The 24,976-nt window shown below is 42.9% G+C and overlaps 1 protein-coding gene across 1 annotated transcript in view; it reads left to right on the forward strand.

Annotated features, from left to right (window-relative positions):
* The window catches only part of GDPD3 (glycerophosphodiester phosphodiesterase domain containing 3), a 46,647-nt gene extending 28,436 nt beyond the window's left edge, over positions 1–18,211 (forward strand). The window contains exons 8-12 of the mRNA XM_070766965.1: positions 3,415–3,504; positions 5,358–5,491; positions 15,425–15,484; positions 15,796–15,847; positions 17,601–18,211. Coding sequence (XP_070623066.1) covers positions 3,415–3,504; positions 5,358–5,491; positions 15,425–15,484; positions 15,796–15,847; positions 17,601–17,738 — 474 coding nt within the window. The 3' untranslated portion in view covers positions 17,739–18,211. The remainder of the gene's footprint in view (positions 1–3,414; positions 3,505–5,357; positions 5,492–15,424; positions 15,485–15,795; positions 15,848–17,600) is intronic.
* The last annotated feature ends 6,765 nt before the right edge of the window (positions 18,212–24,976 follow it).

The raw sequence follows: 24,976 nt of genomic DNA on the forward strand, positions 1-24,976 counted from the left end.
GAGTGTTTTTTTTTAAATTTATATTTATTTATTTTGTCCAATAAACAATACTACACAATGAACGTTATAGAGGATATAGTAGAGAAGAAATACGAGATATAGGAGAGACTATAGGACAGGGCACGGAAGGCACTCTAGTGTGCTTATGTATGCCCCTTACTGACCTCTTCAGAATCTGGAGAGGTCAAGCGTGGATAGTCTAAGGGTAAAATGTTGGGGGTTAGAGGATGATACTACAGAGTCCGGTAATGAGTTCCATGCTTCAACAACCCGATTACTAAAGTAATATTTTTTTACAGTCTAGTTTGGAGCGGTTAATGTTAAGCTTCAATCTGTTGTGTGCTCTTGTGTTGTTGTGGTTGAAGCTGAAGTAGTCTTTGACAGGCAGGACATTGCAACATATGATCTTGTAGGCAATACTTAGATCATGTTTAAGGCGTCGTAGTTTAGTCACTATGATGTAAAAAGAATGTTGAGACTCTAGAAAGAGTGCCGAGAAGACCAACAAAGATGATTACAGGACTGAAGGCTAAAACATATAAAGAATGGTTGCTGGAATTGGGTACGGCTATTTTAATTAAAAGAAGGCCTATGGGGTGACATGAAAGCATGCTCCAATATCTCAGAGACTGTACAAAGAAGAGGGAGTCAAGTTATTCTCCAAAGCACCTGAGGGTAGGACAAGAAGTAATGGGTAGAAAATATCAAGGAGAGAAATAACTTAGAACTAAGGAGAAATTTCCAGACAGTTAGAACAATTAATCAGTGGAACGACTTGCCTCCCAACAGTGGCAGTTTTTAAGAAGAGATTGGATAACCAGTTGACTGAAACCCAACAGAGCTTTTCAAATTTCTTTCCCATCCAATATCTCCAACACATTTTGCATGAAGCATAGATTTTAACCAGGGTGCAGCCTCTAGATCTCTCTTTAAACATAGATTTATGTTCACTTTTATATCTGTCAACGTGAAGCTACATTTACCAAATGTTTCTCCAACACATAAAGACATATTCAACTTGAAAATGCCTTATCCATTAAGATATAAGTCACTTTGTATTTTTGTAGATTACCTCAAGAACCGCCTTCTGCTGCACGAATCCCAGCGACCAGTTAGGTCCCACAGAGTGGGCCTTCTCCGGGTCCCGTCAACCAAACAATGTCGCTTGGCGGGACCCAGAGGAAGAGCCTTCTCTGTGGCGGCCCCGACCCTCTGGAACCAGCTCCCCCCAGAGATTAGAATTGCCCCCATCCTCCTTGCCTTTCGTAAGCTGCTTAAAACCCACCTCTGCCGCCAGGCATGGGAGGAACTGAGATACACTTTCCCCCTAGGCCTTTACAATTTTATGCATGGTATGTCTGTATGTATGATTGGTTTTTATATAATGGGGTTTTAACTGTTTTTAGTATTGGATTTTGTTATATACTGTTTTACTGCTGTTGTTAGCTGCCCCGAGTCTGCGGAGAGGGGCAGCATACAAATCCAATAAATAAATAAATAATAAATAAATTTGTTTTAAATTGTACCATCCCTGGAAAAAAAATTGTTATTGTAACATCCTCATGGCTGCATGGTCAGAATGTGGACACTTGGTAACCGGCCAGTATTTATTATGATAGTTGCAACATCCCAAAGTCACACCTGTGACCTTCCCAGTCGGTTTCCAGCAAGCATCGTCAATGGGGGGGGGCAGTTTTGCTTAATGACTGTATATATTCACCTAACAACTGCAGTGATTGATTTAACCATGGCAAAAAAAAAAAAGTTTGTGAAATTGGGCGTGACTTCGTTAACAACCACCTTATTAATGGGAATCCTGGTCCCCCATTGTGGTCGGGAGTCGATGAGTGGGTGCAATTTTGGGTAGTATGAAGCTTTGGAAGCTTCAGAGACAGTAAAAGAAGAAAGAGGGTTACAATCAGCTTAAGGTCTTCAAGTTATTCATCTGTGAACCGAGAGTACAGGTAGCCGCAGTCTAACTATTGGATTGGAACCCCTACCTCGTCACTTATTCATATCACTGTTCACATCAAGGTGTTGGAACACGATTGCGAAACTTTTTTCCCCTCAGGTGCCGAAAGAGCATGAGTGTGTGCTATCGCACATGTGTGAATGCCCACACCCATAATTCAATGTCCGGCAAGGGCATAAACGGCTTCCTCCATGCCCTGGAGGCCCTCTGGAGGTGGGAAATGGCCTTTCCCCCAACTTCTGGTGGACCCAGTAGGCTCGTGTTCCACCCTCCTAGGGTTCCAAAGTCTTTCCTGAAGCCAGGGGAGGATAAAAACGCCCTCCCTCATCCCCCCAAAAGCCTTCTGGAAGCCAAAAACACCCTCCTGGAGCCTCTGTGCGAGCCAAAAATCAGATGTACGGCACACACATATATGCACATTGGAGCTGAGCTAGGGCAACGGCTCGCGTGCCAGCAGATATGGCTCTGCGTGCTACCTGTGACACCCGTGCCATAGGTTCCCCATTACTGTGTTAGAAGAAGCTGACTGCCTATAGAGCAGTGATTTTCAACCGTTTTTGAGCCGCGGCACATTTTTTACATTTTAAAATCCTGGGGCACACCACCAACCAAAATGACATCCTAAGACAGTCTCCTCTCTTTTTCCATCCCTGTCTCCTCCCCACCCTTTTGTGTGTGTGTGTGTTTGTGTACACGCTCTTGAACCATTTCCAAAAACAGGTGAGGGCTGGGTTTTTTTTCTCTCTTATTTCCAAAAACAGGTGAGGGCTGGGGGGGGGGTTCTCTCTTATTCTTTGTGTGCTTTTTATCATATGCTTTAAATCAAGAGTCACTTCTCTCTCTATTTTGTTTCTCTCTCTTTCCTCTCATTCTCTGTCTCAATCATTTTCTCATTTCTCTTTTTTTCCTCCCCTTTTTGCTCATTTATCTCTCCCATTCTCTCCCTTTCTCTCTCTCTCTTGGTTTCTTTCTCTCTGACACTTGCTTTCTCTCTCTTTCTCTCTTTTCTTTCTCTCTCTTGCTTTCTCTCTCTCTCTCTCTCTCACTCTCTCTCGCTTTCTTTCTTTTTCTTTCTCTCTTTCTTTCTTTCTCTCTCTCTCTCTCACACACACACACTCTCTCTCTGCAAAAAGTTGCGAGACCGGAACCTGATATTCCTTCTTCGCGGCACACCTGACCATGTCTCACGGCACACTGGTTGAAAAACACTGCTATAGAGCTCCACAGTATAGGATGGAAAGAGTATAAGTGCCTAAGGCCACTTTTGCCCAAATCCACATGCCACAGAGGAGCCACTCAATTGGTGCCTTCAGACTCCGCTCCCTCTCATCTGATTGTTGCGTCTTATTCAGTTTCCACAAGAGGCAATTGTAGTACTAAAAACGAACTGTTCCTTCTAGGGATTCATTATTTCAGACGAGTTATTTTTCTTCTTCTTCCAGATAGCAAATCTTGTCCAGAAATACGAACGTTCCCACATCAGCATCTGGGCCTCCTTCAGTGATCGAATATTGAAAAAATGCCAGAAAGCTGTATGTATCAAGTGTCTTTTCCTCTACTTTCACATTTTATGTTTACAAATCCTTTTTTTTGCTTAAAGATTCAGATTGTATAAACATACTTTTGGGGTCTTTTTAGATTCTTAAAACAGCAATAAATAAAGTATTCCTTAATGCAGGTAATCCTCGACTTGCGAACATTCATTTAATGACCAAGTTACCATGATGCTGAAAAAAGTGACTTCAGCAGGTCCTCACATTGCAACAGTTGTAGCATCCTCACGGTCACAAATTCAGGTACCTCTACTTACGAACTTAATTTGTTCTCTGACCAGGTTCTTGAGTAGAAAGGTTTATAAGAAGTAATTTTTGCCATAGGAATCAATGTAAAAGCAAATTATGCATGCGATTGGGGAAACCACAGGGAGGGTGGAGGTCCTGTTTCCTCCCAGGAGATTCCTAGAGAGGCCCCATGGAGGCTTCTCCTTGCCTTTTCTGGCCCTGTTTCCTCCCAGGAGATTCCTAGAGAGGCTCCACGGAAGCTTTTTCCTGCCATTTCCGGTTACAGTATCGGAGGCTTGGCTTTGCAAGTGGAAAATGGTTCTTGAAAAGAGGCAAAAAAAATCTTGGACACCCAGTTCTTATCTAGAAAAGTTTGTAAGTAGAGGTGTTCGTAAGTAAAGGTACCACTGCATTTATGATCGTTGGGTAAAAGTTTTTTATTTTTTTTCTCTCAACATACATTGCAACAGTGCAATATTCCTTCTATTTCCAATACAATAAAATGCAATATTTTGTTAGTAACTCAATCATATTTTCTCATTACAAAAATTTCTAATTTTGTCATCCAGCTACACCAACTATCCTCTAATTAAACTTCCTTCTTGATGTTCCTTCAAATGTATAATACCAACAATATTTCTAACATATTAAACACTAAGCCGTAGTGCCTCCTACCTCTTTTTACACATTTTCCTAAAAAAACTAAACCCCTATATAACCTATCTAGTGTTAAAAAATTAATTGTGTCCTGGAGTCATAAAATTAATTGTTTTCTTTTTAATCATTAGATTTGTACTATATATTGTTGTTGTGAGCCGCTCTGGGTCTCCAGAGAGGGGCGGCATACAAATCTAATAAATAATAATAATAATTAAAAAATCACCATTTACAACTTTCCAAGCCAGCTTCTGACAAGTAAAGTCAATGGGGAAAGCCAGTTCTTTTAACAAGTGTATGATTCACTTAACAACCACAGCAAAAAAAGCCATAAAATTAGACACGACTCACTTAACACTACCTTATGTTTTAACCAGTGGTGGGTTGCTCCCAGTTCAGTCTGGTTCCTTGAACTGGTAGCGTGGGTGGCAGGAGGCTCCACCCACCCACCCAGGGTGCTTCTGTGTATGCGCGGAAGTATCGCAAATATTTGTGTGAACTGGTAGTAACGGTTTAAGAACCCACCACTGGTTTTAACAGAAATTCCTTGTCCCAATTTTAGTCATAAATCAAGGATTGTCTGTAATATATTAGACCATAGTTAAAAAAGTCCCTTCCCTCCCTCCTGTCTCTTCTTAAGCTTTCTTTGTAGACCAACTTGTTACAGCTGCTTTTTCTAATTCTGGGTAAGTATTAGATAGCAGCTCCCTAAATCCACCAACCAAGGGGCTAAGGCTGTGTTAAGCACTAGTGCTTTGTCAAATGAGGGGAATAATTGTATTTTCCCTGAATCTTCCCCTTTGTTTGGGATATTTGGATGCTTAGTGAGCTGGAAAAACAAAGCTTTGGGATGAAATGCAGGAACCTTCCCAGCAATGAAAGTCTCAGAATGAGAAATCGTGTCTTAAAATAAAATAAAAAAACAAATGTTATTTTTCCCTCCCCAGAATAAAGACATGCCCTTCGTCTTCTCCCGGAAGAGAGTCTTCATTCTTTATTCTCTCTGGTATCTTGGACTGCTGCCCTTCGTCCCCCTGAAGGAATCCTTCCTTGAATTCGTGCTGCCCTCGATCATCAACAGGTGACAGTCACTAACAGGGGTAGGATTTAGGCAGAAAAAGACAAAAGACTTAGAAATGTGACCCTCTATTTAATAATCAGTCTTCGGAAATCAAGGACCACATTTGCTCTCTTCTTCAAATAGAGTTGTTGTGTGCCGGCTTTGGAGAGACACTTTGCTGGCATGCTGATCTGAGAAAATGGAGGGTGTTAGACAGTGATGGGCTACCAAATTTTTACTACCACACTGTGGGCGTGGCTTATGCATTGATAGTGGAGCTCCATTTTCACTACCTCATTGCGTTCTCCCCCGTCCGGGCAGTAGCCCACCCCTGATTATCTACTGTATACTCCCTTGTGGGGTGCCTCAGGGGTCGGTCCTCTCCCCCCTGCTATTCAATATCTAAATGAAACCGCTGGGTGAGATCATCCAGGGGCATGGGGTGAGGTATCATCAATATGCCGATGATACCCAGCTGTACATCTCCACCCCATGTCCAGTCAACGAAACAGTGGAAGTGATGTGCCGGTGCCTGGAGGCTGTTGGGGTCTGGATGGGTGTCAACAGACTCAAACTCAACCTTGATAAGACGGAGTGGCTGTGGGTTCTGCCTCCCAAGGACAATTCCATCTGTCCGTCCATAACCCTGGGGGGGAATTATTGACCCCCTCAGAGAGGGTCCACAACTTGGGCGTCCTCCTCGATCCACAGCTGACGTTAGAGAACCATCTTTCAGCTGTGGCGAGGGGGGCGTTTGCCCAGGTTCGTGGTCCTATTTGGACCGGGACTCACTGCTCACCGTCACTCATGCCCTCATCACCTCAAGGTTCGACTACTGTAATGCTCTCTACATGGGGTTACCTTTGAAAAGTGTTCGGAAACTTCAGATTGTGCAGAATGCAGCTGCGAGAGCAATCATGGGCTTCCCTAGGTATGCCCATGTTACACCAACACTCCGCAGTCTGCATTGTTTGCCGATCAGTTTCCAGTCACAATTCAAAGTGTTGGTTATGACTTATAAAGCCCTTCATGGCATCAGACCAGAATATCTCCGGGACCGCCTTCTGCCGCACGAATCCCAGCGACTGGTTAGGCCCCACAGAGTTGGCCTTCTCTGGGTCCTGTCGACTAAACAATGCCATTTGGCGGGACCCAGGGCAAGAGCCTTCTCTGTGGCGGCCCTGACCCTCTGGAACCAGCTTCCCCCAGAGATTAGAACTGCCTCCACCCTCCTTGCCTTTCGTAAACTCCTTAAAACCGACCTCTGCCATCAGGCATGGGGGAATTGAGACATCTCCCCGGGCCTATACAGTTTATGCATGGTATTTTTGTGTGTATGTTTGCTTTTAATAAGGGTTTTTTAGTGTTTTTTAAATTATTAGATTTGTTGTACATTGTTTTATTGTTGCTGTGAGCCGCCCCGAATCTGCAGAGAGGGGCGGCACACAAATCTAATAAATAATAATAATATATAAAGTGTATGTATACACACACATACACACACACACACACACACACAGAGCTCTTCTAAAATTATACACATTCAACCTCATTTACTGCGATAGGAAAAACATACCCAGAGCCCAGAAGGGAAAAAAAGAAAAAAGAATATCAAAATTTTGCTACTGGTATGGTGTACCTGATCGCAACCGTATTCCTAAGAGGTCAGTAAGGGACGTGCATAAGTGCACCAGCGTGCCTTCTGTCCCCTGTCCTAATGTTTCTTTTAGTTTTTTACTAGTACCATGCATATGAATATTATTATATCAAATGTTTCTTCTTATTTTTTTGTCTTATTACTAGTATCATGTATATGAATATTATTATATCTTTACATACCTCAAATATGTACTTGACAAAAAAAAGGGATAAAAAATAAAAATAAAATAAATCCACACTACACTGTGGCCTTTGAGCAGCGCCCGCAGCAGTAGTGGGTTCCTACCGATGCGCCTAATTGGGCGGAGCTCCATGGCTCTGGTGCACGAGCATGCATTCAAGTAAAATTTTGCTTCCTGTACCTGTACAGGTAGAAAAATCTGGCATGGGGACACACTGCGCGCGTGTTTCAGTGAGGTTTTTTGCTTTCACGCCTGTGAAGAATCAAAAAACCTTGTTGAAACACGTGTGCACATGTGTCCCTGCGTGAGAAGCAAAATTTTGGTGGAATGCACACTTATGCACCAGAGCTGCAGAGCTGCACCCAATTAGGCGCACCAGTAGGAACCCACTATTGACCAGCAGCTAACCAGCATCCAAGAATTTTCAACTGAGAAGAGAAGTGAGGGGCATTAGTCTATCAGCCCCAATGAGCCACGGCCAATGCTACCCTCTTTGCTCTGGCTCTGATCATGGTACAGAGCAGGGTTGTTTATGAGACAACCCATCTCCAGCTACTCCTGCTCATCCAATGCAGGCAGCCCTCGACTCAATTATTTGCTTAGTGACCATTCAAAGTTACGACAGCACTGGAAAATGGGACTTACCACCGTTTTTCAGTTACAGCCTCTCCAGCAATCCCCGTGACCATGGGATCAAAATTCAGATGGTTGGCAACTGGTTCATACTTAGGACCATTGAGGTGTCTGTCCTAAGGCCACGTAGTCAAGCTTTTGAGACCTTCCGACAAGCAAAGTCAATGGGGAAGCCAGATTCACTTAACAACTGGGTTACTCACTTAGAAAATGTTGTGAATCACTTGACCACCGTGGAAAAGAACAGTTGTAAAACGGAGCAAAAAACCCTCGCTTAACAAGTGTCTCACTTAACCACAGAAATTATGGGCCCAATCTCATAGGATTGACATGTGTCAGGTCCCATCCATTAATCAAGGTCATCTGATGAGACCCAAGTCATATGCCTTTTTTATTACTCTGTCTCTCCTGTGGAACAACAATTTTTCCAAGATTTAAATGGCCCTGCCTGTCTGTCTTCTGAAAGGCAAAGAAGACTAGGCTTTTCCCAGGTATTTGGTCAAGGGATCTGAGGAGTTTTTCTGGATCAACCGTTTCTATCTGCACGCTGCCTCTATTTGATTATATTTTATTCTTTTGCCAGTCACCATTGGTCACATTCCATTTTATATGCGACCCTGGGCTAGACGCTAATCGATGACTACGTCGCATGTATTAATGAGCCATTAATTGTCTTGTAGTTAAAGCACCAGTCCTGGAAACCATCCGAGTGACTTTGGACTAATTGCTAGGAGACTGTGAGTTCTAGTCCCACTTTAGGAATGAAAGCTGGCTGGGTGACAATGGGAAAGTCACTCTTTCTCAATCCAACCCTCCTTGCAGGATTGTTTTTAAGGGGGAAATTAGGAAGAAAAAAGAGTATATTGGTGTGTTCCCGACCTTGAGTTATTTATTTAAAAATAATAAAAATGGGAAACAAACAAATATAGTTCTTTAGTCTAGGTTAGAGCAGAGGTGTCAAACTCGCATCAGCATGGCATCAAATGACGTATCACAACTTTTTCCTCCTTTGCTAAACTGGGTGTGGTCGTGGCCACACCCAGTGGGCGCATCGGGCTGATGGGCCATGAGTTTGACACTCCTGGTCTAGAGAAAAGAAGGACTAGGGGTGGCGCGAGAGCAGTTCCAGTATTTGAGAGGCTGCCACAAAGCACCAGAAGGCAATACAAACAAAACAATGGATGGGGACTAATCAAGCAACCTGGAATTAAGGAGAGACTTCCTAATAGTGAGAACAATTAATCAGTGGAACAGCTTGTGGATACTTCATCACTGGAGGTTTTTATTTATTATTAATTAATTTATTATTTATTTATTTATTATTTAGATTTGTAAGCCGCCCCTCTCCGCAGACTCGGGGCGGCTCACAACAAAGTGAAGCAATTTACAGCAAATCTAAATTACAGTTTAAAAATATCTTTAAAAACCCATTTTCTAAACAAACATACATACAGACATACCATTCATAAATTGTATATGCCCGGGGGAGATGTCTCAGTTCCCCCATGCCTGACGACAAAAGCGGGTCTTAAGGAGCTTACGAAAGGCAAGGAGAGTAGGGGCAGTTCTAATCTCCGGGGGGAGTTGGTTCCAGAGGGTCGGGGCCGCCACAGAGAAGGCTCTTCCCCTGGGGCCCGCCAACCCTTTAGGAAGGGACTGGACAGTCACCTGTTTAAAATGCTATAGGTGAGGATCTCCTGCACGGGCAGGGGGTTGGGCTAGAAGACCTCCAAGGTTCCTTCCAACTCTACTCTGATTGATTGAAATATGAATACAGTACTCTTTCTCCGCCATCGAACAGCTTCTCCCCTGGCTGCTGCTAGAACCAGTAAAGAATTCACTGAACAGCAACAGAAGGATGACAGCTAAATTGGCTTCTTCATTTCAGAGGCAGTCGCTATGAAGCACAGCAAGAAAGGACTGGAATCTGGTGGGGGGTTTTTTAAAGGAGGCATAGTGTTGACTCCTTGAGAAGCAGGAAGTAATAAAACTTGAAAAACAAACCACAAAAGCAAAAATAGAATTGCCAACACCCAAAGCTTCGAGTAGAATTAACTGAATCTCTCTGATGTTCCAATAACTAAAAGGAATTCTGAAGCGATAGAGGCAGGTGTGCAAGAGAAGCTGCTTAGCAAAATTGCAGGTGCCTGCTGTCTCTTCCCCCCATAAGAGACTTCTATCCATCATCAACCGAGTTGCCAATAAAGCTGCACGCTTCACACAGGTGTGGGAGGAGAAGGAAGGAAGGCGATGCTCTTTTGCTGCTCTGCAACCAGCAGCCAAACAAAAGGTGGTGTTTTATTTCAGGAGCGGAGAGCGCAAAAAGAAGCATAACAACAGAGCAACACAAAGCACAGTGTAAAAAAAATGGCAAGAACTCTACATGAAGCCATTAACACAGAAAAAAAGATGGCAACTTAAGACAGAAATTTATTCATTCATTCATTCATTCATTTGATTTCTATATCGCCCCTCTCCAAGGATGTTGATGCGTTGTAGTAATAGTATCAAGCATAGTATTTATTTATTTTATTTGTTCATTTTTTTTAAAAATCCGCCCTTCTCCTTAGACCAGCGGTCCCCAAACTACGGCCCGCGGGCCGGATGCGGCCCAACGAGGTCTTTTAACCGGCCCGTGGCAAGCTCACGAGATTTTACTGGTCGATAAAATAAGCTCCCGAATCTCCTGTCAACTCACCGCGGTCGGCTGCTCAGCGAGGAGAAGGTGGAGAGGCAAGGGGGCGGGGAGGAAAGCGGGCCTGCAATTGGCCCCTTCCTTTGTCGCCTTTAGGGAGAGAAACTGTTGCTGCCCTATGGCAGAGCAGCAACAGTTCCTCTCCCTAAAGGCGAGAAAGAAATTGGCCAATTGCAGGGCCGCTTTCCTCCCCGCCCCCTTGCCTCTCCACCTCCTCCTCCCCTCCTCCTCCGCGGTGAGTGAAAAACTGTCCACTGAAAGTCACAGCTAAGTGCACCATGGCTAAGTTTGTGTGTGGGGGGGAGGCGGCTGCTTGAAAACCCCTGACCTCCATCGCCTCCCCCCCACGGCACAAGGCGAGCACACCTCGCCGCTGACACAGGCGGCGGGGACTGCCCTGTCCCCCTGTCCCCCCTGCGCAAAACTACGCAGCCCCAGATCGCTCGCTTCTCCAGCCAGCAAAGCCGACTGCCCGGCTTTGCTGGCTGATGCAGGAAAGGAAAGCCTCACATTTAAAAAGCACGCCACTTTCTGGGACTACGGCGCCGTGGTGGCCTTCAAGCGCGGCCCTTCGCGGCGCCCCCCACCCGTTCCTGCAGGAAGAGATCGGGCACTTTACCGGGAGGTGCAGGCGGCGTGGGGCCGGACGCTGGGTGCCGGGGAGGGCGAAGGAGTGGACGCGCCTCTCAGCTGCAGAGCGGAACGGGGATGGAGATCCGCGGCGGAGTCCGGCGTTGGGAGCCTGGGGCCATGCGGGACCGTTCATCCAGGCTTGCCGGTCCACGCGCGCCTGGATGAGCGGTCCCGCATGGCCCCAGCGCCGGACTCCGCCGCGGATCTCCATCCCCGTTCCGCTCTGCAGCTGAGAGGCGCGTCCACGCCTTCGCCCTCCCCGGCACCCAGCGTCCGGCCCCACGCCGCCTCCACCTCCCGGTAAAGTGCCCGATCTCTTCCTGCAGGAACGGGTGGGGGGCGCCGCGAAGGGCCGCGCTTGAAGGCCACCACGGCGCCGTAGTCCCAGAAAGTGGCGTGCTTTTTAAATGTGAGGCTTTCCTTTCCTGCATCAGCCAGCAAAGCCGGGCAATCGGCTTTGCTGGCTGGAGAAGCGAGCGATCTGGGGCTGCGTAGTTTTGCGCAAGGGGGACGGGGACAGGGCAGTCCCCGCCGCCTGTGTCAGCGGCGAGGTGTGCTCGCCTTGTGCCGTGGGGGGGAGGCGATGGAGGTCAGGGGTTTTCAAGCAGCCGCCTCCCCCCCACACAGAGATAAGAGAGAGAAAGAAAGAGAGGGACAGAGAGAAAGAAAGAGAGGGACAGAGAGAAAGAAAGAGAGGGACAGAGAAAAAGAAAGAGAGGGACAGAGAAAAAGAAAGAGAGGGACAGAGAGAAAGAAAGAGGGACAGAGAAAGGGAGAGAGAGAAAGAGAAAGAAAGGTAGAGAGAAAGAGTGAGAGAAAGAGAAGAGAGAGAGAAAGAAAGAGGGAAAGATAGAGAGGGACAGAGAGAAAGAAAGAGAGGGACAGAGAAAAAGAAAGAGAGGGACAGAGAAAAAGAAAGAGAGGGACAGAGAGAAAGAAAGAGGGACAGAGAAAGGGAGAGAGAGAAAGAGAAAGAAAGGTAGAGAGAAAGAGTGAGAGAAAGAGAAGAGAGAGAGAAAGAAAGAGGGGGGAGAGAAAGAGGGAAAGATAGAGAGGGAGAGAGAAAGGAAGAGGAGAGATAGAAAGGGAGAGAGAGAGAAAGGGAGAGAGAGAGAGGGAGAGAGAAAGAGGGAGAGATATAAAGAGTGAGTGAGAGAAAGAGAGAAGAGAGAGAAAGAAAGAGAGAGAGAGAGAGGACAGAGAGAAAGAGAGAGAACTAGAAAGACAGAAGGACAGAGAGAAAGGGAGAGAGAGAGAAAGGAAGAATAAATATTAAATATTGTATTTGTTCCCATTTTGTTTTTTACTTTAAATAATGTATGTGCAGTGTGCATAGGGATTTGTTCACGCGTTTTTTTAATAGTCCGGCCCTCCAACAGTCTGAGGGACAGTGAACTGGCCCCCTGTGTAAAAAGTTTGGGGACCCCTGCCTTAGACTCAGTGCGGTTTACATGTTAGCAATAGCACTTTTTGACAGAGCCAGCATATTTGCCCCCACAATCCAGGTCCTCATTATATGTATATTGTATGCAACAGGGCTTCCCAATCTTGGCAACTTACATAATAGAAAGTTGTCACATAATCTTTGGTGGTTATTTTGCAGTTTTCATCAGAGTTGAGAAGCATTTTTGCCTCCCTTCCATCAGTCACCAAATATTTCTCATCTCTTTCGGAGACATAAATCAGAACCCTACAAATGTCTTCCCACAGCCCCCTTACTCTCACCTGACAATCAGAAGACTATGAGTTTGATCCTAGGTAGTAGTAGTAGTAGTAGCAATAATAATAATAATAATAATAATAATAATAATAATAATAATAATAATAATATCGGGCCAGAATATCTCCGGGATCGCCTTCTGCCGCACGAATCCCAGCGACCAGTTAGGTCCCACAGAGTTGGCCTTCTCCGGGTCCCGTCGACTAAACAATGTTGTCTGGCGGGACCCAGGGGAAGAGCCTTCTCTGTGGTGGCTCCGATCCTCTGGAACCAGCTCCCCCCAGAGATTAGGATTGCCCCCACCCTCCTTGCCTTTCGGAAACTCCTTAAAACCCACCTCTGCCATCAGGCATGGGGGAATTGAAACATCTCCCCCTTGCCCATGAAGTTTTTGTGTATGATTCGATTGTGTGCTTGTTTTTTATATATTGGGGCTCTTTTGGATTTTTTTAAATTTAAAACTGTAATTTAGATTGCGAAATATTAGATTTGTTACTATGTTTTGTTTACCATTGTTGTGAGCCACCCCGAGTCTACGGAGAGGGGCGGCATATAAATCCAATAAATCTAATCTAATCTAATCTAATAATAATAATAATAATAATAATAATAATAATAATAATAATAATAATAATAAATTGGAGGTCTTCTAGTCTAACCCCCTGCTTAGGCAGGAAATCCTGCACTACTTTGGACAGATGATTATCCAACATCTTCTTAAAAACTTCCAATGTTAGAACATTCACAACTTCTGCAGACAAGTTGTCTGACTCAGATGAAACTCTGGCTGGAGATCTGACCTGCTCTATTTCCCTCTGTGCCTCTCCAGCCCCTCCCTCATTCCTTTCTCCTTCTGGTTCACTGTCAGATTCCTCCTTCAGCCAGATAGGTCTTCTGTGATCAGACAGCCCCAGCTCCTCTGAGTCAAAATCGGCAGTCATAGGAACTGAGTCTACGGAGAGGGGCGGCATACAAATCTAATAAATAAATAAATAAATAAAATAAATAAGATAAGTGGACCTCAACTCCTAGAATTCCCAATCTCACGTGGCTGGCTGGAAAATTCTAGGAATTGAATTCAACATGTCTCAAAATTGCCAAGATTGGGAACCCCCAATTATGCAGATGTTCCTCAACTTATGACCACACCAAGGGACCAGAAAGTTCATCTAGTGGTACAATAATTAAGAAGGGTATCACAAGACCATATTCAATTTTACTCTTTTTTTTTTGGCCATAGTTGTTAAATGAATCCATGTGGTTGTTAAACAAAACATCACATGACTGCAACATGCGACCTTCCCTGATAGCTTCTTGACTGACTTTGCAATCTTGGAAACTGGATGGAAGGTTACAAATGGTTGTCATATGATTGGCCAGGCATCCAAATCACACTCATGAGACTGTCGGGATGATGAAACAGTCGTAAGTGCAAAGATCAGCCCTAAGTTACTTGTTCTTCAGGTCAGTCGTAACTTTGGGCAGTCATCAATGAATGGATATTAGCGTAATGGAATTTGTAGCTGGAGGAGCAGAGAGACTGACTCTGTAAACCACTTAGAGAGGGTTGTAAAGCACTGAAAAGTGGTATATAAGTGCTAGTGCTAATTCTCAGAGATTTGCCTGAATAAATCCCAGAAGTTTTCTTGGCAAAGTTTTTCAAAAGTGGTTTGTTGCAGACTCCTTCCGAGGGCTGAGAGAAAGTGACTGGCCCAAGCTCACCCAACTGGTTTTGTGCCTAAAATGAGACTAGAAATCCCAATCTCCTGGTTTTGAGCCAAATGTCCTAACCACTATGGTAAACTGTCTCTCTTAGAATAATACTAGTATAAACACCTCCATACTAACAGTAATTGAAGATTAATAGTATATCGCAATAGTCATTATCATAGGAACGGTGCAGAGAGAACCACAGCATAGAATATAGGAAGTACTGTACTTACAGTATGTTATCATTTTGTATTTTATCAATTTAAACACCTCCCTGTCTTGTAGGGAGGCACCTGTCCAGGCTGGTTCAGTGCTTCTGTGTCTCCCTTGAGATTGGATCAATCTAAGGGTACTGTTCAACAAAGGATCTACTTCACAAGGCATTCAGTTACATCAGATCTAATAGATCTCCCTATAATGTGACTAACTCCCTATAATGTGACTAATTGAGCAGGATAAAGTTAAGATGGCCTTACTCATACATTCTCTTTCATGTTCTGTAGAAGTTTAGTTGTGAAGAAAACAAAATGCCGGTATGTAAAATTATTCTGAGAGTTTTCCTGTCAAAGACGAGATACATTTGTTGTATGTTTTGTAATTCATGGAATTTACTTCTTTGGAAAAAGTGTGGGATCCAATATTTTAGAGGAGGAATAGCAGGAAACCAGCAGTTCTCAGGAACTTGTTAATTTTGCCACCTTTTTTGTTTTGTTTAATCCTAGGACATATTTTCCAGTGAAAAAGGGTATGCTTGGATCACTACTGGCAAAATTTACCACCAAGTGAGTGACACAGAGCCATGGTTTTTAATTATGTTATTCTTACTAAGTATTCCTTTCCTCCATTACCTTCTCCTCTCCTTTCCCAGCAGGAGGGCTCTCAATGAAACCAATAACCTAAGCCAGCTGTTTCCCTGCTAGAGACAATAAATAATCAGAAAAATTACCCCCTCTCCCCAAATGATATTACATGTAATGTCTTGATTTTTCTCGGGTCTATTGTCCCCCTTTTTTCTGCTGGGCTCTACAATAGATAAAGCAGAGTGACTTATACCTAAACCTTTTTCATTGCTATTTCTTTCCTTTCCCAACAGAGTGACAATGCAAAAACAGCTGTTCAAACATCTGGAAGACAGAGGAATACAAGTATGTTGGGGAAAGCTGAGGAATCAAAATTTTGGGTGGCATGCTAATCTACTCCTGGGAATGATCAGAAATATTTATTATTTATTGATTAATTAAATTTATATGCCACACATGTTATAAACATCAATGCAAAGCAATTAAAGCATCGAAAGAGAAAAACATGGGGCATCAAAGTTAAAACAAAAGTTAAACAACAGGGCAAAAAAATAAAAAGTCTCTACAGAGTGGAGGTAAAATCTTCTAATATATGAGCCACCTCAGAAATGAAACCACTTTCCATTGGGGTCCCAGGCCAGTTGGCAGAGTCAAATCTCACCTCAAGAGGCATGATGTTCCACAGGGCAAGAGCCACAGCAGGGAAGGCTTTTTTTTTTTTTGCTGTATCTCACCTGTTGTGATTCAGCCTGAGGCTCCTCAGGGACCGGTTGGATCTCTGCCGGATCCATGCCCAGAGGAGGAGGACAGTGAACAGGAAGGGGAGGACCAGGCAGACAGGGGAGAGGAACGTCAGGAAGAGGAGGAGGGAGAGCAGCCTGAGACCCCCCGGGGGGGGGGGGGGCTCTCCCCAGCTAGTAGCCTGGATTCATTGGATGAAGACGCACAGGCTATAATAGACATGAGGCAGCGACGAGCAGCTCAAAGACGGGCCAATTAGAAAGGTATTTCCATCCCTGAATTGGCAACAGCTGGGTTTGGGTGTGGTTCTCCTCAGCAGGGTTGAAAAGGCAGGCCCGCCCTTACAGTCTTGTGGAGAGTTATCAATTGGGAGTCCTGTGACCTTGCTTCGATTCTCGGCATCTCTGATCTTGGCTTGTGGCCTCAAAGTCTGGAAGACTTGGGGGAGGCGTGGGTTTTATTATCTCCAGCGTTGTTTTTGCCAGCAAGAATCCTGTTTTATTGCCTGGCCTTTGTGAAACCTCTGTGAAGCTTCATAGTGTTCCTGTCTGTAAGAACAGTTTTTGTTACCTGTGTTTGCTTTGAATTATATAAACTGCCTTTGCTTTTTACCAGTGTGTCTGCTACTCTTTTTGGTTGGTGTTGGCGTCTGGGGGGACCCAGACAGAACATCACCCACTGCAATTCCTTGGCCAATAGGATCCAGAGCATGCCCCTCCTGTTAGACTAAGTAGGTAGGGCCATTCCCATCTAAGTGAGACTGTTCCTCAGATAACCTGGACTGTGTCCTAGAGAGCTTTAAAGGTAATGACTAACAACTCCGGAAGTAAACTGGCAACCAATGGAATTCATGTAACAGTGGTGTAACATGGGCCATTGTTTGCGCCGCTGCATTTTATCTCAGCTGTAGCTCCCGAATACTCTTCGAGGGTAGCTCCTTGTAGAGTGGATTGCAGTAGTCCAAGTGCGAAGATGTCCAAGGCAAGAATGGCTGAGTGTAAATTAAAACCTGAGTTGGAACTACCCTTTTTGCTCCCAAAATAAGACATCCCCTGATAATAAGCCAAACTGGGCTTTTGAGTGCATGGCAATAAGGCCAAGTGCTTATTTCAGGGTTCAAAACAAAATATAAGACAGGGTCTTATTTTGGGGAAAACATGGTATTGTGAAAATATTGCCCATTGACCTGGCTACTAACAGTGGTGATGAAGTGGTGCTCCAGAAATTTTGGGATTGCACAGAGGCGCTTCTTATTCTTAGTAATCTCTCTCCCCCCCTCCCCACCCCTCACAGGCCTTTTATTTTCATTGTTTGCATTTTGTGATTGTGTTTTCCCCCTCTTCTGCTTTCTCTTTAGACTCTTCTTTGGGTTTTGAATGAAGAAAAAGACTTTGACGAAGCCTTCAGTTATGGGGTCTCTGGAGTCATATCTGACTACCCAACTCTTCTTCGAGAATACCTAGATACTCACCCATCACCACCTTTCAATTTGTAAACTGTAATGCTATTTTAGAATTACCATTGACAAGTCTGACGGGGAATGGAGAGAGAAAAAGAAGACCACGTAACACAGGGGTCTCCAACGTTGGCAACTTTAAGACTTGTGGACTTCAACTCCCAGAATTCCTCAGCTAGCAAAGCTTCCAACGTTGGAGGCCTCTGACGTAAAAGAAAGGAAACCCAAAAGTACATTCTGCCTGTGGATACTGTAAAAGAAAGACTCTGAAACAATTACAACAACTTTGTCACCAGTGTGGGGCATTCTCAGTAACTGAGTAACATACAGTGTGTTACACATTGTAGCAAGGGACTGAAGGTATGAAAGGTTGGAAGGTCATTGTTCTGCTACAATCCTGCTTGTAAAATAGTGATGTTTAAGCAGGAAAAAAAATAAACAAAAGAGAAAGACAATTATTTCATTAACACTCAGCAAAACAAATGAAAAATAAAAAAGGATGTTTAAAAAACGATCAACTTCCTTTTTCTCCCAAGGTATTTCTTTTGTAATAAATGTGCCAATACACTGGTTTGGTATAGTGGTTAAAATGCTAGCCTAGAAACCAGGAGACCGTGAGTTCTAGTCTCACCTCGAATGAATGCTAAATGGATGACTTTGGGCCACTCATCTGGACACTTTGAGTTGTAGTATCATTTTAGGCATGGAAGTCAGTTGGGTGACTTTGGGGCCAATTGCTAGGAGATTGTGAGCTCTAGTCCCACCTTAGGCGTGAAAACCAGCTTGGTGACTTGGGCCAGTCATTCTCACACCTCAAAGGATTTTTATCATGGAGAAAATAGGGGGGGAAAGCATTGAGTAGGTTCACTGCCTTGAACCTACTCTATTATATACAGTGTTCCCTCGATTTTTGCGGGTTCAAACTTCGCGAAAAGTCTATACCACGTTTTTTGAAAAATATTAATTAAAAAATACTTCATGGGTTTTTTCCCTATTCCACGGTTTTTCCCGCCCGATGACGTCATATGTCATTGCCAACCTTTTGTTTGTCTTTAATAAATATTTTTTTAAATAAACTTTAATAAATAAACAGGGTAAGTAATAATCTAAATGGTTGCAATTTAGGTGTTTAAAGTGCTAAGGGAAGGCTTGTGATACTGTTCATAGCCAAAAATAGTGTATTTACTTCCGCATCTCTACTTCGCGGAAATTCGACTTTCGCGGGCAATCTCGGAACGCATCCCCCGCGAAAATCGAGGGAACACTGTAATAATAAATATGGGATAAAAATCTAACAAACAACTGAAGAGAACAAGGGGGTGATTTCAGGACCAAAAATGTGTGAAATTATAATTTCACACCAAAAGTGTATTTAAAAAACCCCATTAACACACTAGTAGTGATGATGCTATTTATTCATTCATTCATTCATTCATTCATTCATTCATTCATTCATTCAATATTTTATGTCGCCTTTCTCCTTAGACTCAGGGTGGCTTACAACCTGTTAGCAATAGCTATTTTTTAACAGAGCCAGCCTATTGCCCCCACAATCCGGGTCCTCATTTTACCCACCTCGGAAGGATGGAAGGCTGAGTCAACCTTGAGCAGGTTATGAGATTTGAACTGCTGACCTACAGGTCTAATGTCAGCTTTAGTGGCCTGCAGTACTGCACTCTACCCACTTACCACCTCAGCCTCCACCTCGGTTACCTAGTTGGGATAATAAAACATCTGCAAGAAAACAAGAAAACTAAGAAAGCAAAGATTTCTCATATCAACATTGAGCTACAAATATTCTCCTTTATTGAAACTATCATAATCACCACCTCATTTATTTTTCCTTTAGTATGTTTTTCATCCTTTTATCTCTCATGAGGCCAGTTATTATTACTAGAACTCTGGAGAATATTCTAAATGGATAGAGATTCAAGGTAGTGGCCACACCCACACAATTGCAGCCCCACACTTTTTACTGTGTGTGCAATACACATTTTTAAAAAAACAGTGGGGTTTGATCATGCAGCCACAGTTGTTTTCTTGACTTTTTTCTTTTAAAATCCTCTCCTGCAGAAGGACCCAAGTAGAAACTTAGACTTTTCTTTTCTTTTTTTATTAATAATGTTTCTAATGTTAAAATAAATAGATTAATTAATTAATTACTATTTATTTTAACATTAGAAACATTATTAATAAAAATAAGAACAGAAAATGATATAAAAGGCCTGAAGATTAAAAAAGAAATGTATAAAGTTCAAGCTTTTGCTGACAACCTGGTCTTCATAATAGAAGACCCACTGACATCGATATTAAAACTAATAGACTTAATAGAAAAATATGGAAAAGTAGCAGGTCCGAAAATTAATAAGGAAAAGACACAAATGTTTATAAAAAATATGACGGATACACAGAAAAAACGATTAGAAAAATTAACAAATATGAAAATAGCAAAGAAAGTAAAGTATTTAGGTATTTGGATTTCTGCTAAAGTTATGTCTTTAAAAGATGATAACTATACAAATCTCCTAGGTCAATTGAAAAAAGATTTGGAAATTTGGAATAATTTACAGCTATCTTTAGTAGGAAGAATTTATACAATTAAAATGAACATTCTTCCTAAAGTTTTATTTTTGTTTCAGGTAATCCCAATAAATCCAGGAGCAATTTTTTTTTAAGAACTAAGATCACTAAAAAATTTATATGGCAAGGTAAACAACCAAGAATAAAACAAAGCTCATTAGAAGATCGGAAAGAGAGAGGAAGACTTGCCCTCCCAAATGGGAAGCTATATTACCAAGCCGCGGCATTATCATGGATAAAAGAATGGTTAATTTTGGAAAATAGAAGATTGTTAAATTTAGAGGGCCACAACTTAATGTTAGGCTGGCATGCCTTTGTATGGTATGAAAAGTCCAAAACACATTCAAATTTCAATAGGAATATAATCAGAAAGGCATTAATGGATGTTTGGAAAGAGATGTAAAAAAATCATTTTTAAATAATGCCAGAATGGATCTCACCGATAGAAGCAATCTCTCATCCTAATTTGTTAAAAGATGCTAAAATATGGAAATATAGAGATTTACATGATAATCAATTAAGACTGAAAACAAGGCAAGAATTACAGGAGTCGGGTAGAGACAGACTGGTGGCAATATGTTTAGATTTACTCTAGATACCAAAAAGATATGAAAATATATTTCTTAAAATATTTAAGAAGGATAATAATATACTTGGGAAATTACTTACTCAAAACCAAGGAAAATTGATTGGGAAATTATACAAATATTTAATAAATTACAGGACGATAGGTTGGGTATTGAAAGATAATATGATTAGCTGGTGCAAAATTTTTGGAAAAGAAATAAATTTAGATACATGGGAAAAGGTTTGGATACATAATTGGAAGATAACCAAGTCAATTTCTTTTAAAGAAAATCAAATCAAAATGTTCTATAGATGACATCTTCCACCAAATAGGATTTCAAAGATATTTCCAGGTGCCTCCCCCATGTGTTGGAAATGTAAAAAAGAAATTGGCACATATTTTCATGCTTGGTGGACATGCCCCAAATCTAAGATTTATTGGAACAAGGTAGAAAAATGGTTGAAAGAAATTACAAATAAGGAAATTAGGAAGACCCCAGAATTCTTTTTATTAGGTATTACAGACGTTAGATATAAAAAGGAAATATATTATTTAATAATTCATATATTAGTAGCAGCAAGAATAGCGTTTGCACAAAAATGGAAAGAAAAGGAAATTCCAAAAGACGAAGTGGTTTTTAGGAAGATTATGGAATGTGCTGAATTGGATATGATGACGAGATGGTTAAATAACCAAGTGGAAACTGAATTCTATAAAACTTGGGAAAAAGTTTATAAACGGTGGAACATAAAGGATTATTAAAGATTATAAAATATAAGATGGAATAGTTAAATATAGTATATAGTGATATCTGATGAATAAGTTTACGTTTATTAATTAAGTTTAATTATCTTAACTACAATTAACTACAATTATATAATGAGTAGAAAATATTTGAAAGTTTTGATTTTTATATTAGTATGCATACAAGGAGATATTACATTGATAAATTTTACTTTTCTGTATTGATATTAGTTTTCTATTTCTGTATTAAGACTTCTATAATTAGAGGAGCAAATGTAGCTCCTATATATGTTATATATTGTCTGTTTTTGTTTGTCATACATTTTTTAAAAACTCAATAAAATTATTATAAAAAAAAGAAACTTAGACTTTGCTTGAGAAAGTCTCTTGAAATCAGCTGAAAATCTGACTGGGGAATTCTGGGACCTGAATTCCACCAATTTTTTAAAATTTTTTTTAAAAATATTGTAAAAAGAAAACACAATAGTAAGTACATAAGAAAATCAAAGAAAATTAAATTAATAATAGTATATACAGATACAGTGGTACCTCTAGCTAAGAACGCCTCTACTTAAGAACTTTTCTAGATAAGAACCAGGTTTTTTTTTGCCTCTTCTTAAGAACCATTTTTTACTTAAGCCCCGAGCCTGGAAAAATTTCCCAGGAAATTTGAGAGCGGCACAAAGGTCAGTTTCCTGCCATTCCCCCTTTAATCCTGGCCATCTCAGGCTTTTCTGAGCTGCCAGAGGAGCCTTTCAGTGGCGCTTAAGGAGACTTTGGCAGTCCAGAGATGTTGGCAGTCCTTTCTCTGGGCGCTTGGAGAGGGAATAAACCTCTGCCAGTGCCCAGAGAAAAAAAACACTCCCTTCGCTCTGGGCAGCCCCGAGCGAACAGAGCGTTTTCCTTTCTCTGGGTGCTTGAAGAGGGAATAAACCACTTCGCTCTGGTGACTCCCTCGTGTTGCCTCCCACACACCCGGCACGAGGTTGCCTCCTGGAGCATCTGGGCATGGAAAAGCAAAAGGGGGCACTTCGCCCCAGCCAAATCAACTCAGCTTCAGCCAAACCGAGGAGTCACCAGAGTGTAGGAAAGGTGCTGTCTACAAAGTGAGCAAGTAAGAGGAGAGGGGAACCCTTCAGCATGGGAAGGAAGAGGAAGCAGGTAGCAGCAGCAACAGCCACCACCTTTCGGTCAAAGGAGCGGGAGGTTCCCCCCTCTTGCCTGCCTGGGTTTCTCTCTCTGGCACAGTGTATGGGAGGCAGCCTCACGCCATGTGTATGGGAGGCGCATGCTCCTCCTCGCCGCTTCAGAGTCCCTCTTTTTTTAAAAACCTTAAAGTTTTGGATTTTTTGGATTTCTTCCTTTGGCAGCGACTGTCCTCCTCTTCATCCTCCCACCCAAATTCCAAGCTTTTATTTCTTTCCTAATGGGTTTGCACACATTATTTGCTTTTACATTGATTCCTATGGGAAAATTTCTTCTACTTACAAACCTTTCTACTTAAGAACCTGATCACGGAACAAATTAAGTTCGTAAGTAGAGGTACCACTGTATTATATTAGCATTAAAGTCACTATATTTATATTATGTTAATTATACACTAGGCTATAATTTGTCTCGAGTATATAAATTAGTGCATGCTTTTTTCCATTAACAAAATAATTTCATATATACAATGATTTATCATGCAGGCTATATTGCCCCTCCCCCAAATTGTATAATTCCACCAATTTTAAAGTTGCCAAGGTTGGGAAACCATGTTGTAAAATCACAAGCTGCCTATCTCTGTACTGTACTAGAGGCTTTAGTTGTCAGGGGAGAACAGCAACTTAATTCAGCATAAAATTATTGCAGGTATGCGACAGTTATTAAGGCAACCTTTTACACTCTCCCAGGTACCTCTCCCTGCAGGGTGTCGCCTGTTTCAACAGCAGGTATGCAAACAAATTGACAGGTCTCACAAAAGAAGGATCAGCTGTAAGGGTTTGCCAAGAAATGCCAACTTCAAGTCATTGTCACAATGTGGGGTTGTTCTATGTTCTAGCCAAATATTTTAATCAAGGCCAGAGAAGGAAGTGAGAGATTGCCTAATTGCCATTCTATTGTCAACCATGAAGACAATTTTTTTGCCCTCAGTGGGGACTAGACCAAAACCAAAACAAAGTAGTTTCCCCCATGAACTAAGGACATTCCAACAGCTGGCTGGAGAGAGGAGGACAGAAGTAACCAGGAAACTGGAATCAGTGGAATCCCACCCGGTTGCTCTGTTTAGGGTGACCCGCTCCCTTCTTAATCAGGGGGGAGTTGGGGAGCCCTTGCAGAGTAGTGCCGAGGATTTTAACACGTTTTTCGCTGATAAAATCGCTCGGATCCGAGCGGACCTCGACTCCAATTGGAATACAGAGTCGACTGACGACGAGTCAGTCGAGGTGACTGGGGCACGTACTTGTCCACCTGTTTGGGAAGAGTTTGATCTGGTGACATCTGATGAAGTGGACAAGGCCACTGGAGCTGTGAGTTCCGCCACCTGTTTACTGGATCCGTGTCCCTCCTGGCTGGTTTCGGCCAGCAGGGAGGTGACACAGAGCTGGGTCCAGGATATTGTCAACGCTTCTTTGGGGAGGGGGTCCTTTCCGGATCCCTACAAGGAGGCACTTGTGCACCCCCTCCTCAAGAAGCCTTCCCTGGACCCAGCCATTCTCAACAACTATCGACCAGTCACCAACCTTCCCTTTATGTGGAAGGTTGTTGAGAAGGTGGTGGCGCTCCAGCTTCAGTGGTCCTTGGAAGAAGCCGATTATCTAGGCCCTCAGCAGTCAGGATTCAGGCCCGGTTACAGCACGGAAACTGCTTTGGTCGCGTTGATGGATGATCTCTGGCGGGCCCGAGACAGGGGTTTATCCTCTGTCCTGGTGCTTCTTGACCTCTCAGCGGCTTTCGATACCATCGACCATGGTATCCTTCTGTGCCGGCTGGAGGGGTTGGGAGTGGGAGGCACTGTCCTTCAGTGGTTCTCCTCCTACCTCTCCGGTCGGTCGTAGTCGGTGATAAGACGAAGTGGCTGTGGGTTTTGCCTCCCAAGGACAATTCCATCTGTCCATCCATTACCCTAGGGGGGGGAATCACTAACCCCCTCAGAGAGGGTCCGCAACTTGGGCGTCCTCCTCGATCCACAGCTCACATTAGAGAAACATCTTTCAGCTGTGGCGAGGGGGGCATTTGCCCAGGTTCACCTGGTGCACCAGTTGCGACCCTATTTGGACCGGGAGTCACTGCTCACAGTCACAGATGCCCTCATCACCTCGAGGCTCGACTACTGTAATGCTCTCTACATGGGGCTACCTTTGAAAAGTGTTCGGAAACTTCAGATCGTGCAAAATGCAGC

The sequence above is a fragment of the Erythrolamprus reginae genome, chromosome Z (assembly GCF_031021105.1).
Source record: "Erythrolamprus reginae isolate rEryReg1 chromosome Z, rEryReg1.hap1, whole genome shotgun sequence".
Classification (NCBI taxonomy): domain Eukaryota; kingdom Metazoa; phylum Chordata; class Lepidosauria; order Squamata; family Dipsadidae; genus Erythrolamprus; species Erythrolamprus reginae.